At 43.2% G+C, this 17703-nt stretch overlaps 1 protein-coding gene across 2 annotated transcripts in view; it reads left to right on the forward strand.

Moving 5' to 3' along the window:
- The window catches only part of ADAMTS2 (ADAM metallopeptidase with thrombospondin type 1 motif 2), a 261371-nt gene that overhangs the window by 227815 nt on the left and 15853 nt on the right, over window positions 1-17703 (forward strand). For both annotated transcript variants that reach the window (XM_055718997.1, XM_055718996.1), the window contains 7 exons: window positions 733-846; window positions 7768-7913; window positions 9340-9515; window positions 13550-13683; window positions 14473-14596; window positions 15222-15302; window positions 16749-16912. In XM_055718997.1, coding sequence (XP_055574972.1) covers window positions 733-846; window positions 7768-7913; window positions 9340-9515; window positions 13550-13683; window positions 14473-14596; window positions 15222-15302; window positions 16749-16912 — 939 coding nt within the window. The remainder of the gene's footprint in view (window positions 1-732; window positions 847-7767; window positions 7914-9339; window positions 9516-13549; window positions 13684-14472; window positions 14597-15221; window positions 15303-16748; window positions 16913-17703) is intronic.

Consider the following 17703-nt stretch of genomic DNA (forward strand, 5'->3'; position numbering starts at 1 on the left):
AACCTTTAAAGTATCAGCTGTGGTATTGTGTCTTGACACAATTCCCACTGATGCTGCCTTGGAAGAATGTCCCAGCCAAGGAGGGTCTTTTCTTACAGCCATTCTCCAGAGCCTGGGGACAGAGACTTTCTGTTCTTCTTTGTTCAGAATACCCAAAAGCATGTCCAGACATCATGTTTTAGTGTATTGTGTGGTGGGTGGTTCTCATCTTCTCCTATACAAGCTCTTCTATTGTAGGTAAAATGCCAATTTATTCATTGAATCAGGACCCCGAACTGAAATTTCCATCCTCCTAAAGAGGTGATTGCAACAGCTGAGCTACATACAGTCTGAGCAGCTCGTTTCCTTCTCCCATGATTTTTTGTTTTGTTTGCCAAATGAAGCAACAGGATTTGGAGAAGCTGTGAGAAAAGGCAGTGTGTGTCTTACTGTCTGGGGGAACTGATTTCCCCAATGCCCAGTCTGCCTTTGGTCACTAGTGTAAAACCATTTTTGCCCAACTTTGTTCCATCGAATGCAGGTGGCATCTCACTTCAGAGTCACTGATGATTCTGTATGAAAGCTCAGATATGCTCAATCCACAGACACCAGAGTGTTTCTCAGGAATCAGTGATGACAGCTGGCATTTTACAACTAGGAAAGGGAAACCCCCACCATGCTGCAGCTTCTATTGCAGTTTCCAGAGGGAGCGCTCTCAATGCGATGTCCATTCTGATTTTTCTTGTGTTTCAGTTCCGTACGTTTGATCCCTGCAAACAGCTGTGGTGTAGCCACCCCGAGAACCCCTACTTCTGCAAAACAAAGAAAGGGCCTCCGCTGGACGGGACCATGTGTGCACCAGGAAAGGTGAGTGTGGGTGCTGCGTGTACCTGCACGCTCACGTATGTTCACACGTGTTTCTGTGCAGCTGGGGATGTTCCCCTTAAAATCAAGGGGAACAAGCGAAGAACCTATCCTGAGGACCTGAAGTCTGCTGAGGTGTGGGGCGAACTCGTGCATGCAAGTAATGCTGTTGAGCAGCGTGATGGGAGGAGGCATGGGCCAGGGCTGGCGTGTCCTGCATGGCAGCTGTGTGACCATCAAACCCTGTCCTCAGGCAGGTCATGGAAGTAGCTGCAGATTGCTCTGTGCTTCTTCACAAGTCTTTGTGGCAGAACCAAAAATTGGGAAATTTCCACTCACCTGTGACTTTTGTGAGGTTGGGGAAGGGGGGGTTGTGTTTGTGTCGGTGATGCTGTAGTGAAGCTGACTGGCCTCCTCAGTGCGGGAGGTGCAGAGAGCAGTGTGGTCCCAGAGGTGACAGCCAAGCTAAGGCTGCTGTGGCTGCCCTGAGGGAAAGGATGGATGTGGGATGGAGAGCCAACATGCCAGCGCAGCAGGACTGTGAGGAGAGAAGGGCAGATTTGTGGAGGTGGATTTGCTGGCTTGATGAGAGTCAAGGGAAGCCTGAGGAACTGTGGAGGGAAGGTGTGAGGTGGCAATGGTTCAGACAGCTCCGACCCCTCAGCCACCATGCTGGACCTGCTCCACGTCTCAGTTATCCTTCTGTGGATGTCACACTGTGCTCATAGTGGATCTGAACTCCAAGTCCTTTGAAGTCTGCTGAAAAAGTCTGGCTTCCCTGGGCTTTGGATGCAGTGACTGAGGGGGAGAGGAAGATGTCGCTACTTGGAAAGATCTTTTGTAAAACCCAGTGGATGACATCATTTATGCGATAAATGAACCGTATTAGCAGCTGCTGTTATGTTTTGAAATGTCTTTTTTATGAAAACATAATGTAATGCTAAATCTAATTCCCTAGCAAGTCATGCTCTATATAAACAACTCCCTTCTGGTTTTCCCTTCTTTAGATTATTGCTGTTGTAGCAGCTTTACTTCTTGTTTTTTAAAAAAAATAATTAAATTAGAATCCAGCGTCTTAGAGATTTTGTTTGGATTTGCTGTTCTATATCTTGATTTTTGCCTTAAAAATATTTGTGAAACCTCCAGAAGAATACCTTTATATTCCATTTTGTTGCATCACCCTCTTCCTCAAGCCATTCATTCATATTAGTATTTGAACAGAAATGAGAAGAAACAAAGAACTTGTAAGCATACAGTTGAGGATCTGTCAGTGCTTCCATTATAAACAGTTTGTCAGGATGTTATGCAACTCAGCTGTAAAAATTTTCTCTGGACTGGAACTTGGGATCCAAGGCTTCAGCAAACTGTGCAGACAGCCAGGCTTTTTAGTTCAGTGGAGATGCAAGACAGTACGTGCACATTCTGAAGTTTCAGTAGATGATAGGACTATGACTGTTTTATTCCCAGAGGAGCTGTCCCAGTTTTTGATAAATAAACTTACTGTAGCCTTCCAGGAGAACCTGAGAAAATGATAGAAAATGAAAACTATTTTGTTAGATAAGGCTCAGCAGTCTGAGCTAAACATTTCCTTTCAAATAGCACGAGTTATGAAGGTTATACAGCTGACTTTGTATGTCTGAGCTCAGCATTTGACCAGCGTGTTTATTAGTTGTTGGTATTTTTAATACAGGCACATCAGATCAGTGTTTTTCCATCTGTTCCTTTCCTTTTCATCCCTGCCTTTGATCTGGCCTTCCTCTGTTCGCTCCCTTCATCGATTTGGACAATACCAGAGGCTCTTACCTGAAAGGATGGGGACTGTAAAATGCGTCTGTTGCCCAAAGCTGGGATCGGTTGCAGTGTGGCAGCCTCTTTAAGATACATCTCCCATGATACCTCATCAGCACATGAAGAAGAGGAAAATAACTTCAAACTTAATCCACTATTTTCTTTGGAATAATGCCAGAAAAGAAAAGAACAGAAACATAAGCAATCGAAGATGCCGATTCAAAAAGATCCATTTGTTTCTCTCTTTAGAGACTTGCAGTTTTCATGATTTCATACCACTAATTCCCAGGGCCTATTTTAAGCTCAAACCAATCACAACACTGCTGATGTGTCACAGAAACATCCTGGCGTGGCAGCAGCTGAGGGGACCGCGTGCCAGAAATGAAAGCGATGTTCGGGAGGCCGACACGGCGTATGGTGCATAGACGTTCTCACCTAAGCCTGGTGTTCGGATAGCTGGTAATGGGTCCCCTCACTCTCCCAAACTGAGCAGATGCTGCTGAGGAGAATCTAGCCCAGCTGCCTCCTCCCTCGCTGTCATCAAGGGGCAAGGACACCTATGGGAGACGCAAGACCCATGGCACAGCAAGCACGCTGCCACGGGCCGTGTCTCTGCACACTCAGGCTGCGCCTCGGACCGAGGCTCTGACCCTTAGAACGGGAAGGAAGATCAGACTTTCTAATGCTGTCTGTATGTGTGTATGTATACACATGTATAGATGTATATTTAAGTAAATATATGTAAATGTATGTAAGCTTTTCTGTGCCTGTGGTTATTTGAAACAAGTTTCCAGAAGAGTGAGGTTCTGCCGTTTCAAAAACTTTTTAATAAGTCTCCTTGTGCAAATGGAGCCATTGAACAACCATTATGTTAGTTGGCAGCAAACTGATCATTTGCTGAGTTTAGGGATAGAAAAATAAAATATTCTCTTGGAGCTTCCCAGCTAGAGAAGAAAACTGTTGTTTTGATAGAAACCTAAAGGAAAGAGAATATTTTGTATTGCTCCCAGCCTGAATATTTTAAAGCTAGATTGAGTTTTCAGTAGCAAGCAGGAAGATCCTGTCAATTTTTTGATGCTTCAATGATGCAGCAACTTGCAATTACTTTTGTGACTGAATGGTCACATTAACTTCCATGAAATAACTCCGGTGTGTGAAGTTAAGCACATGGAGGGTTGGAGTCTTGATGTGAAGTCAAAGACACTCCATAAATTGCTATAGTGAACCATGCAGATGAGGCAGAACTGTGCAAAGCTTAACCCTGCGTAGCATTCTGTGGATTACGAGAAAACATATGCTTTCAGCTGATAATTTATTTACTTGTATACAGTTCTGTCAGCTCCACTGTTAGGCTCCAGCTTCTGAAGCCCAGGCAGCCTTCAGAAACGTATCGCTAGTTTTTGTTGTCCCATTTTTTTAAACTATTACTCTTCTGGGGAGACATTTATATTGGCTGAAGTAGCTAACTGCTCTCCACAGGATAGAAATAAAGCGTGAAGCCATTCATGCAAGATCTCATGCTCAAGTCCGTCTGCTTGCTGCAGTGACTAGCACAAAGGTTTGCACCACCTGAGTCTCCTTTGATTTTTTTCTTGGAGAGAGGCATGAGCCTGGTACCTGCCCCTGCCAACCAAGCTGATGTTACTCTTGGATTTGGTTTATGTGCCAAGGATCCAGCACAAACCTGGCAGGTCTGCTCTTTGCTTGCACCATGCTAATGAGATGATCTGAGTCAAACTTGAAATGATTTTTTAGTCTGTCAGGAAAGGAAGGGAATGATCAAATATTGAAATAAATAGATATTATTGAGAAGAAAAATGGACCAAGAAGAAAGGTTTCTGAAAACAGTAAAGTGTACTCAAAGCAATCCAGATAATTTCCCACTGAGAAAGCTGACCTCAGCTTCTCTCAGAGACAGATGGGTAAGTGTATGCTGTGTTAGTCACCACAGAAACAGTGAGAATACTTGATTCTCCACTGAAGAAACTTTTACTGGCTCAGGGTAGACTTCAGAGTTGGAGCTTTCAGTTTATCTCTTGCAACTAATTATTCTTAAACAGATGGAGCGGAGCAGGCCAGCCTGCAAGTGATGGGAAATACAAATAAATAAGTAACCTTCTCCTGACAGGATCTCTGGAGAGCGGGGAGAGCTGAGGGCCACCAGCCGTGATGCAGTACAAGGGGTTACCTGGTAGATAACTGGGGTGCCAAGTGAGGAGATAGGGGAGTTGCCAGTTGCTGCCCGATATAAAATAGGTAGAGATACCCATGGAAGATCTGCAAGTCTTTTCTTGAAAAATTAACTTGCAGATGCGTTAAGCCCACAGGAACACTAGCTGTTTTTTTGGCATGCAGAGCAGTTGTTTCAAAGAACTGCTGAAAACAGCAGTGGAATGTTTTACTGCAAGAGATTTAAGTTTCCTCTCCTGGAAATTGCACTTGTTTTGGACTGTCCTGTTTGCCAGAAAAATAGGCGAGACTGCAAGAAGTCATCTTGTCTTCCACTAAGAAAACAATTTGCATTTACCCACGGGTGTTTTTTTCTTATTTAAAAAAGAATAATTGTTTTAATATGCTTCTCTCTTTAAATGAACCCCCTTGTTTATGAAGGCAATAGTGGTTGGAACTGGCTCTTTTCCACCTCATTATGTAGTTAATGTAGTAGCAATAGGAAGGGCTGGCTCTGGCTTCCTTTATTACACCGGAGAGTGCTCCATCTCTGGTTTTACCTTCTCACACATTTTCTTGCATGGGTCTGCACAGAGTAGGACTTCGTTGTGAATCATTTTGTTTTATGTAGGCTCCTTTCTTTTAATCCACAAACAAAAAGGCAGAGCTGGGGATGACTCATTTTACACAAATGCTTGTCTCCTGATAGCTCTGCCTCAGCTTCCCGACAATCGGCGTATGACCAGCTCCTCCAGTAAGTCAGTGCTGCTCTTTCCTTTACGCAGAGAAGTCAATAACACTTTTCCATGTTTGCCTTCCAGTCCAGTGACCAGTCATAGTATCAAATAGGTGGTTTGTTACTGGTTGGTGCAAACCCAAATCCCCCTGTTACTGCCTAAAACAGGGAAAAGAGACTGGAAAACACAACATCACATGTCCCTCCCTCTCCTCTGCGGAGTCCAAGCACTGGATCCTGGATCATTGCATAATGAACATATGCTACGTGGCTCTTGAAACAGATTCAGAGATTGCTGTGGAACTTACACCTGAGGGATGCAGAACCCTGATAAAAGGATGTATAAGCAAGCACAGATCAGGAGCTGTCATATCTCATCTGCTTCCAAGGCCAGCTGAAATTTGTATTGACAAGCTGATGTGTTGCCAGCTTCCCCTGCATCTCTGAATGGTCCCATTGCTACACAGAGCCCGATGACTCAAACTGTTCATTCAAACAAACCTCTCTAAAGCCATAAGTAAACAGTCCCTGAAGGGTACAGCGCTGAGCTTCAAAACCAGAGAAAGTAAAGGACATATTAGCATTTTGCATTTCTCTCATGCTTTGCTGAATTATCTCTGGTTCTGTCAAACGCTAAGAAAAATCTGCTTGTTACAGCTCCAGAGCAGGACTGGTATAACTGGCTTTGTGCTAACTCATCTATTTCGTAGGTTTTGACTTCGAATATTTGAAGTCATGAGAAAGAATAAATAGCTGAAGCTTAATTTCTACTCTTTTCTACTCCTTGTCCAACCAAATCAGCACCAAAATAAATTACATGAATAAAGAGCCAGTCATTGAGCAGATTAGCAAATCAGTAAGCTGTGTCTTGTCACCATTTTACTAATGATGCTCTCTTTAAATTCAGCATTATTAATGATTATCCATCACTTTTAAATTTGTCTTCCAGATCACTAATCGCTCTATGCTTAAGAACGCTCTCCTGTTATATATCTTCTGATTTTGTTTTTGCTGGCAGCATGCATTTAGCCATATGCTTGGCTTGTGCTGCCTGCCAAATTCCTGCGTTCCAGGGCTTGTTAAGCTGTGTAAAATGTTGTTGTTGACTTGAATGTTAAGGAAAGTAAGTGACTGATTGCACTTGTTGTTATAGCCATCTGTGTGCCTGAGCCAGAGCTCTTATCCCGACAGTAACCGTTAACGCAGACAAACTGCAACAGTCTAATGCAAAGGCATTTCTTGGGCTGGAAATATTTTCCAGCACCCACACTTCATCAGTAGACTTTTATGAAAGGAGAAATAGTATGAGAAAGGGCCAGAATCTGTGATCCTTGAGAAGAATTCATCCTGACTTCAGCTAAGAAAGAATGCCTTGATTAGGGACTGAAGAATCTGGTGGAAAGGCATTGGCAGGTTTCTTTAACGAGAGGAGACAGTAGGGAGTGTCAGTACTGAAGCTATGAAGGCTCTTACAGAAATGTGTAAATACCTTATAGGTCTGGGGAATGTAGGAAATTATGTGTTTCAATCTCTGAAGAATGACTGTATTAAAAATCAGGTAAAAGAAAAGAGAAAGCCTTGTGTAGGGCGTGATTAATTGCGCAGAAATGGAACTGTCCAGGGCTGCTCTCTAATGAACACTTCCTCATATTTTGGTCAGGTTTACTATGAGATCTCCAGGGAAACTGAAAGAGTTCTTTATTTAACAGCGCTAACGTCTAAAATGTGGGCTGCCTTTAATTTCACGCCACTTCGTTGATCACATTTATTGCAGGAGTGCGTATGCTGAGTTCGGAGCTGCTGGGGAGGACAGTGCTGCAGCAGGAGCGCTCACAGGGATGCCTGAAGTGGCTGCATGCCATGGCAAAGGCAGAATTGCACCTTTAGCCTCCATGATTCTGCCATTGCCCTTAAATTAATCCGTATTTGTTGTGTTAAAATCACCGCTGCTGACACGTGATGAAGGAACGTTAATGCTGAGAGCAGTTTAACAAGTTTGGTAGGCTTGCATTCTGCAAGTGTATATGTGCATACCTAACATGCATAAGTTTATAAAATCTGAGTGAGCTTGGGATCATGGGCACGATCTAACACTGAGTCTCACTACTTTCTGCTGGAGAGGCAAAAAGATATCCGGAATTTGTGCCTAAAATGAAATCTGTTGTACCACAGCTTCTCATATGATGTAATTTAATCATCTAATCATTTTGACATCTAATTTTCTCTTTTAGCATTGCTTTAAAGGTCACTGCATCTGGCTAACACCGGACATCCTGAAGCAGGATGGACACTGGGGGGCATGGAGTAAGTTTGGCTCTTGTTCTCGCACCTGTGGCACTGGGGTGAAGTACAGGACACGGCAGTGTGACAACCCGCAGTAAGTCAACATACACCCATATGTTTTTCTGATGTGGAGCAAATGAATGGTGAGAATCCTTGCTAAATTACTAGTGCAATAATGCAGTAATGGATGTTGAGCGGTGCTTGTTAAATCTGACCTATAGCATATGTTGTCAGAAATTCTACTTTTGGCCCTTCACAAGTCATGAATCATCTTTATTTCTCAGTTTATCCATCCATTAAGCTGGTTATGCAGCTACAAGGATCTTGAAAATGCTATTACACTACTGCATAAAGCATAAGTAAAAGTTTAGAGCCCTATATATGTCTTGTTTTATTATGTGCGTATGAAATAATGGCAATGATTTGCTGGATTTTTTTTTTTTTAAAGCATATAGCTTTATAGAATATTTGTTGAATCCACCTTTTAGGATATTTCAACAAGAAGGTCTTGAAATATTTTCGAACTCTTTTCCTTCCAAGTTGGAACAAAGCTCCAGAGATCAGAACCTTCCCCAAAGTTAATTTTAGTAATATTGAATTGTTTTGCTTCAGTAACTAGATAATGTAGAATGACTTAATTTCAATGGCATTGCAAGTATAATGTATTTGATATAGATTGGTACGTACAAACGATATGAAATGTGTAAGTATTGCTGTCTTATTGTGATATCATCAAATGTCAAGATCCTAACAGTGAGAACAGGAACAATTGTCAGAATTAAATGACTTTACCAGACAGAATATTTTTAACTTTCTCGGTTTGTGCTGATAAAGTGATTTAATTTCTAGTGTTAAAAATTATAGAATCAGTGGTTAAAAAAACAAAAAACCACCAAGTTTTATGAAGCAGCATTTTCTAATGGAACTTGTTCTGTTAACAAAAAATTTACTAGTTCTTGTTTTAGCCTGTGTTACAATGGCAACATGAAAGTGACCTTTTTAACTGTGGGCAAAGTTTTAGTTGTAAAATCTATTTTCATGTAGGAAAAGCCTAATGTACTACTGAAAATATTTTCTCTGTTTCCTGGAAGAGGGTGCAGACCCAGCTATAACTCCTGAGCTCAGTGTTGCCGGATCCGACAGCGATCTGAGGCATGTCTGCCAGGGGATGCTGCACTGAGCTGGGCTGCTTCTGGGTTTGCTGCTGGCTTAGGGGGGAATGTGAATGGGTCTCTTCAGCAGGTTGTGCTTTCCTTTCCTGGGCTGCACCGAGAAAATGGCTTTTCTTGCCTTTATCAAGTGGTTTGAGGCTCTACTTGCAGAAATTGCTTTTGAAGAGATAAATAGTGACAGCAAGTTTTTAAAAGTAATACAGATTTTCCGTATCAGAAATACGTGACTGGCTTCATCAAGTGCCTAGTGACATGACTGGGAATTAAATTACTCCTCAGAGGATTTGATAGACGCTTGATTCATGCATTAATGGCAAAACTAACCACGAGTGTCTCTCCCCTCCACAGTCCTGCCAACGGAGGCCGCACATGCGTGGGGCCGAGCTACGAGTTCCAGCTGTGCAACACTCAGGACTGCCCCAAGGACTTTGAAGATTTCAGAGAGGAGCAGTGCCGGCAGTGGGATCCTTATTTTGAGTACCAGAACATGAAACACCACTGGCTCCCCTATGAACATGTTGATGGTGAGTGGTCCCTTTTTCCTGTGAAAAGTAAAAGCAGTTGCAAACATGAATAAAAATGATATAAGGAGGGGTAAAACTTCTAGGAAAATCATACCTCACAGATCTGTTATGAGTTGTTTGGAGGGATCAGTGAGTATCAGTGTATGAGTGATCCAATTCATATAATGTACTTGGATTTTCAAAAAGCTTTGGACCCTGTTCCCCTGTAACTGCTCTTAAATTATCATGAGATAAGAGGGAATGGGCTTGCATAGGGGTGGGTGTTCCACAAGGATGGGTGCTGGGAGCATGGATGCTGCTGAGCATGCATGGCAGTGAGCAGGGGAAGGGAGCGAATGAGGTAACAAAATCTGCTTGGGATACAAAATTACTCCAACTAATTAAAATAAGAAGGCCCACTGTGATTGCTGCAGAAGGACCTTGTGACACGAAGTGACTGTATGTGGCAAATGAAGTTTGGTGTTGAAAAATGCCAGTAATGGATATGGGGATAAAAAGTGGTAAGTGTGTACATGTGGACGGCTCTGTACACAAGGTGGGCTCTGCAGGGAGAGGTGTGGCAGCTGGGGATAGCTTTAGGAAAACATCAATTTGGTGACTGTCAAGAGCGGAATGGAAAATACCGATCTGCCTCCGTGTACCTGCACGGTGTGCCTGCGTTTTAAATACTCTGCCAATGCAGCTTTCAGATTGTGCCCATCTCACTGCTGCCCCGTGGCTAATAAACCCATGGTTGAAAAGCCCAAACAAAGCAAACATAAGCAATGGCTTCTGAATGAGGAGAGTTTAGATAACCTTGGATTTTCACTCTCCAAAAGCGATGATTTACATTAAAAAGATAGAGTTACAGAATTGTGACTGGCATGGAGAGACTGAACATGGAATGATTATCCAGTTTCTCATAACACAAGCCTCAGAACATCAAACAAAATTATCAGGTGGCAGATTTAAAACAAATAAGAGGAAGTACTTTTCCACACATAGATAATTAAACTGGAATTCATTGCTGCAGGAAATTGCAGAGGCCAGAAAGTTTTAAAGATTATTTAGAGAGGTTCTTGAAAGTCCCGTAATCCAGTAAAAGCTATTAAACCCAAGTTCCAGCCATGACTTAGGAAGTCCCCAAGCTGCAGTTTATGAGGAACTTGGAGAATATTCTGAGAAAAGTATCGGGTTTGTTCTTACGTCTTCCTGCAAACACTGCTGGTGCTGTCGGAGGCAGGTGTTGGGTTGGATCGGTGCTGAATCTGAACCAGCATGATCAGTCTGATGTTCTGGCATCTCAGCAGAGGTCACCTCTTAGAATAAAAATGTTCCTTTTCCCATTAATGCCTCTGCTTAACTGTCAGCTGGCTGACTGGGGCCACGACGGCTGTTGCCGTGCTATTGCCAAGTTGTATTGAAAACATGCTGAGAAGAGGTTTGACCAAACAAAAAGGCGGAGGGCAATGATTCTCGACTTGTTTGACAAGTGGTGAGGGCTGCTCGCTAGCTTTAGACCTGGTCACTTCATTTGAATGATGTATCCTTCAGGGCAGGGTTGGCCTGGCAAGGGGCCAGTACTGGGCACCTGGGCTGTCCTCAGCCGGACACCCATCTCTGGGAGGGAGAGGGTCACTTTGGGTGAACCATTCCGCATTCCGGTGAAAGGATGCTCTGCCAGGAGTTAACAGCAAATCCCTTGTAATTAATTTGCCTGACTTTCTTCTCAAACAGTTTGCAGGGTTCCCTCATTCTTTTCATGCCATCTTGTGCAGTCTGGGATTTTCAGATGTGCAGATGCAGCCTCACAGCTTAATTTCATGAAATAGCTTTGCTGGCAGAGGGAGAGGGGACGAACGCTGTGGCCCGCAGGACCTTTGCTTCTGCTTTAGCCTTTGGAGCAGTCTGCTGCAAAAACCACTGAAACTAATCAGATGTTTTTCTATTAAATTCAGTGGCTTCTGGGTGAGAAACCAGCTCACTGATGTCTGAGCACTGCTCACTGGGCACTGCTGGTTTCCCATATAACTATGGTATGACTGCAGCCACCTTTAGAATTACATTTACCTGTGCAAGGTTATTAGAGGGAACAGCTTTTGTGTGAGAACAAGGCTGGAGGGTGGCTTATGCTTGAACTCTAATGTATTTTAGAATCCCTTTTGTAAAGATAAGGCATATCAGTGACATACTTTGTGAAGATAATACAGTTGTGGCTCAAAAGTGACATTAAATCCATATACTTCACACACAGCTCAGCTGGACGTGTCTGACACATTGTGCATGTGATGGGGACAGAGAGGAGCATCTCATCCTGTGGCCAGAGAAAAGCCACCAAGCTGGGGTACACCCCAGTGTGTGCTTGAGCGCCCTCGTGCCACCTCGTGCCATGGCCTGTCTCTTGTTCCAGGCCCCCTGAGCATCCCATTTCGCAGCCTCTGCTTGGCTCACATCCCCCTGTGCCATGCATCTGCCAGGACACTATAGAGACATTGGCTGTTAGCTCCCAGCCTCAGCTAAATGAGAAGGAAACACATGGGGAGCAGGGAACAGACAGGCACATGGTCACGTCCATGCTCCTGCACCTCTACCATGCCCAACACCAGTGAATAGAAAGAAAATAATTCTTTGCAATTAACAGGGTCCAATTTAACGGCACTTGCACATTTACTGTTCCCATGGACCAATGGGAAAAGAACCCTCTCTAAAATAAAGCCCTTGTACAGAGATGTTGGCACCCAGTCAGACCTTCTGGTATTTTCATTTCATCGCGTGTAGTGAATGTACGGTATGTGTGGGGTGGGTGTGGGTACATACCCAGGGGGTGTGTGCATACATGACTATGTCTTGTGCATGGCTAAATATTTCTAATGTATGCAAACACATCAGGTCTGCAATTATTGTGATCTTAATAGTCCCCTGTTAAGAATCTGCACTAAAAAAGTACCTGTTTTAATAGTCTAGACCCTACGTTTTTAGCCTGACATCTCTGTGCTGTTCAGGAGCAGTAACAAAGGTCTCTGATGTACCAATACCCGGTGGCCATGAGGACACCAACAGCAATAACAAGGACTTTATTAAAAGAGGGCAGAGGCCATGGAACTGCACAGCGGAAGAACGCAAAGGGCCTGTGAAGATTTATTTTAATTGAACTGCTATAGCAGAAAGGTCGTTGTTGTTTTAAAGGGTGGGAAAAGTGTCCCAACTTTTAATCACATTAAAATAGCAGAATCTTTATTTTTTTTCATCTAACAGAAAGTCCATCTACTCTTCACTGCCAAGGAAAGCATAGTGAATCCCATTACGGGGCTGGGGACAGCCAGAGAGATGGGTAAAATGAAATACACTGTCGGAATACAACTTTATTCAGCCACTGACTAGTCATTTCAGCTTTATTTTTTGTTCTTAGGTCTTTGGAACAGATTAGGAGAAAGAGGTATACTTGTCTGGCTGGTTGTGCATGTGTTAGCAATATTTTTTTTTTTTTCCAAATCTCTTTGACATCTTACCTTGTTTAATGTTTTCAACTAACAAGCACAACAATGAGGGAGAATTAACTTTGTGTTTAGGAGGAAACGATATGGCCCAGCTGCCTCTGAAGACATTTTGGGTGCCAGATTCACTCGGTGCTGAGCAGCTGCTTTGAATGGCAAAATGACTTTTGCTTTTCTCAGATTTAAGTGCAGTGCAGGAGAAACTGATGCGGGCACCTGCATCTCTCGCAGGTAGTCACGTAGCATGCAGAAACCTCTGCCAGATTGCATCATCTGACACAGGATTAAATAGAGGCCCCCCCAGCAAAGTAAATGATCTGTTATTTTTAAGACTGTCTCCTAATGATGACATATGGATGCTTTATGATTCAGTAGTTTCCCAGTGATCACATAGCCTTTGAAAGGGGATAAGCATCGATCATTTATGTGGGTACCGTATTGCGTTCTGTGATGTATGCAAGGAAGAAGAGAGAGCCAGCGCTATTGAAAATGCTGTTCACAAAGTCAGTAACTAAACTGTCAGAGCTGAACACATACAATTTGGGTAATTTCATTTTTCAGCTAAGGAAAGGTGCCACCTGTATTGTGAATCAAAGGAAACAGGGGACGTGGTGTATATGAAAAGGATGGTACACGATGGGACCCGCTGCTCCTACAAAGACGCTTACAGCATCTGTGTGCGGGGAGACTGCTTGGTAAGCTTCTGATGGCTTGTTTCAGAGCTTAGTATTGTGAAAACAATTTAAATGGTACCTTGAGTGTTTCCAAGAATGACTAAGTATAATAACACTTTGGGCAATAAGGAGATTTCATTAGGATTATTGTCACAATATTATGTGTGATATTCACAGTTGCCATCACATTGCATGTGACTCAATTCCAACAGTGCCTACCTACACAAGTAGTATTTAATGCAGTATTTTAAGATGAACTATTACGATTAGCTTTCAATGAAAGCTTTTCCTGCTGAGGTTTAGTCGGGGTGGAATGTACGGTGAACTAGGAACATGCAGCAGCTTTCAAGGAAAGTGGTGTTAAGATATGGCTGACGTGCATTCTCTCAGTATTTGATCAAGCTATTTTTGAAAAATCAATGGCAGTTTCTCTAAGTTGGGATCTGCCGCAGGTCATCTTTCAATGGAACTAGCACTGGTGGAGGTGCTTATCCTCATATAGATGCCTGGATTCTCCTGGAATTTCAGCATCTGCTTTAAGATAAACTGAGGCTTAAGAGCTTTTCCTTAACCGTGCTGCTTTCCTTCAGTAAGAGGACCACTGATAAGCATAATATATAATCACCTGATTGACAGCTATTATAGGAATGGGAAGTATTATAAACCCTTTAGATGTTTATCTTCCAGGAAAATACTACAATTTGTACTTTGCTGAAGCGGAAGTCTGGGTTTTGATATCTGAAGTGAAGGCTCATTTGAATGAAAGTATGGATAAATGAGAATGATTTTTTTTTTCTCTTTTGTGCACAGAAAGTTGGGTGTGACAGGGTCATAGGGTCCACGAAGCAGGAAGATAAGTGTGGTGTTTGTGGAGGAGATAATTCCCACTGCAAAGTGGTGAAAGGAACATTTTCAAGGGTGCCAAAGAAACAAGGTTGGTGCACTCAGTGTGTTTTGTCCCAGGGCATTCAAGGTATTTTTGTTTGATCTCTTGTTTGATGGAAAGTATCAGAGCAATCACAAATCATTTACAGCATCACTAATTCCAATAAACTCTCTGGACTTTAAGATGTGTCTAGAATTTGAAAATAAGACTTTTGTCCAGTGGTCAGTTAAGTCTGCTGGTATCAGGTACTGTGCATGCATAGAGGAGGGCTTCAGTGCTCCATGTTGGAGAGCTACGGACTTAGTTGTGCTGCTGATGTCACTCAGCTGCTGTCTGAGTCACCGGAGTGCTGCAATAATATGTCACCATCACTCACTGTCAGACAGGAGCCTGCATGGTCTCTCTCTGTGGGTGTGAATGGCATTCAAAGCCCATTTTAGTCTGAAGCAGAGTCTTTTGTTGATACTTAAGGCATTTTTATTGTGACCCAAAGTCCTTTGTCCCTGTTATGTTCCATCACCTGGCTCAGAAATAGGGATGGGAGTGACACTGGATTGGATTAAGCTTGCTGTAATACATCCTGCTTTTAAAAAATTATCAAAAAACCTTAGACAGACTCTTTCTGTTTGTGCCATACTAACCAGTTACTATCTTTTCGAATACTACAATAAAGGGCACATAAAGATGTTTGAAATTCCTGTTGGCGCGAGACATTTACTTATACAGGAAACAGACACCACCAGTCATAATCTCGGTAAGTATGTAACAAGTAGGAAAGTTTTCAGTCAGAATATTTTTTTTCTGCTGTTTATTTTTGTCTCTGGAGCCTGACAATGTGTTTATGCATTCGTTTACCCATTATCCTCCCACACCACATACCTCCTTGAAGTCTGTTAAATAAGGAAACTTGTTTGGCAATTTGATTTCCCTGTGCTGTATTCCCTGGTGTCCTAGCCAGAAGGTCCCTGCATTGGCATGAACGTGCACGAAAGCTTCTGGAAGAGGAGCTGAATTACATTATGGGGTGCAATGCATTACCTTTGTGTGCATCTCTCGTAACGTGCTTCCTGTCCTCAGTCATTTCCCAGCTACATCCAAATCCATTTCAGATTCTGCCCCATGGCTAACAGTATTGACGCAAGGCTGCCCGATCAATCCCGCAGCTTAGAAAGTAATTGAAATCCGCTCCTTGCGGTGCCCTGTAATCAATGCGAAGCAGTGTCTCATAGGCTGTTATTAATTGGAAGTAAATTCATAGTGAATAGCCTGCTAATTGTATCGTGAGTCATCCCAACTTCCCACCGGCGAACGCTTCCCTTGCTGCTCGGTGCTGCCTGGCCCTGGGGATCAGGAGGGCGATCGCTTGCCGGGGCAGACCAGGTTTTTCTTTCAGCGTGGGGCAGGCGAAGCACAGGGGGCACGAACAGCTTGCTTTCTGTCGAGACCAGTGCTGAGGGAGCAGCGTGCTCGGGTAGCTGCTAGAGAGAGAAGGCAGTGAAAATCTGGTATTAAATAGCAAACAGTCCCTGCTTCTTCTAATGAGGGGAGCAAATTTTCCATCCTGGGAGAAAACCAAGAGTGCTAATACGAAGGTGGCTGAAGTCTGTCCAGGTGAAGGGTGGGGAGAACTGATGACAGTTGAACCAGAGGAATTGGGCACGGTGTGCAATGGCAGGTGCCTGCAAAGCAACAGGACCTTAAGCAGGGCTGTGTCGGTGTCAGGGCTGGATTTGAGCAGGAGAATTAATATGTTTTCTAGCATCTCTCTCTTGCTGTGGGGACCCGCTGGGGGTTAGCCTTTCTCTCACAGAGCAGTAACAGCCCCCTGAGCTTGTGAAAGAGCTGAGTAGCTGTGGGACCCCCACTGGCTCTCAAATTGGCTCAGATTCGGCCAGTGGATTCAGAAGTTGTTAGCTGGGAGCAGGCAGATGGATGCACGCGGTGCAGTCGTGCTGGCCTCATTTCTCTGGCAAGGCAGGCTATGAAAAGGGAAAAAAAAGGACGATTGATGTTTCTGGAGCTGAGCAGGAAAGCACTGGGAGTTCAGTGAAACACCTGAAAAAGTCTTTCCAGACCCGTGAGGGAACAGGGGGAAAAAGCACACTGGTCTTTTCTGCTTCGCCCACTGGGACAAGAGCAGAACAAAACTTGAGATGAGAAGCAAAACCTCTGGTATTCACTTTTCTTATGTCGTTCCTAGCAATTAAAAATCGTGAAACAGGAAAATTCATTCTAAGTGAAGACAACTATGTGCCAGACTCTAAAGTATTTATTGACATGGGTGTGGAGTGGGAATATCGGAATGACGATGATAGAGAAACTGTGCAGACCATGGGTCCGCTGCGTAATGGGATAGTTATTCTGGTAAGTCAAATGAGAAACATCTTCCATGGAACACAACGTCAGGGTTACAGAGCCATAATGCACTATAATATATTTTAGATTCCTCTTGTGAGTTACAAGAAGGCATCTGCTTCAATTATAAGACAATAGAAGATGTATTTTAATTCCTTTCTCCTAATTCATTGCTCTGTACAAGACTTGTTATAACTTGGGGTTATGTGTTGAGCAACCAGCTCTCACGATCCATGATTTCCTGGGGATGGCCCAGCAAATGGCCACTGTGTAGACTCTCCAGCTTACTTATCCTATCTGACATGTAAACATTAGTTAAAAAAAAGGTCAAAAAGGTTCATATCAGATAGGTCTAATAGCTCCTCCTCCCATCCATGTTTTGAAAATTATCCTGCAAAGGCAGATGCAGGATTCTTGTGCTTCCAGGCTCCCTTTGTGAGGTCACAGCCAGTTCTGCACTTCCCAGACTCACCCGACTATATTCCTTTTTCATTGCAAAACAGCAAACAATAGACTGCAATGAGGAAGGGTAGATTGATTCAGAATCCCTCTGAAAGCAGCTGTAATGTGTTGATCTACACCAGCTGAACGTCAAAGGAGGAATAAATACTGTGTTTTCAAAGGACCAACATTTTGCACTTTATTTACATTGAGTTCCATTTTCTTGCATTTGTCTTAGTGCAGTGTAATAGCAAAAACTCTTTCTAAATAGTTTACATTTGTCAGAATTAAGTAATAAGCTTCATGGAATTCCCAGGATTATCCTAAGATTTGTGTTTTATCAAAAATAAACACAATTT

Source organism: Falco cherrug, chromosome 8 (genome assembly GCF_023634085.1).
Source record: "Falco cherrug isolate bFalChe1 chromosome 8, bFalChe1.pri, whole genome shotgun sequence".
Lineage (NCBI taxonomy): Eukaryota > Metazoa > Chordata > Aves > Falconiformes > Falconidae > Falco > Falco cherrug.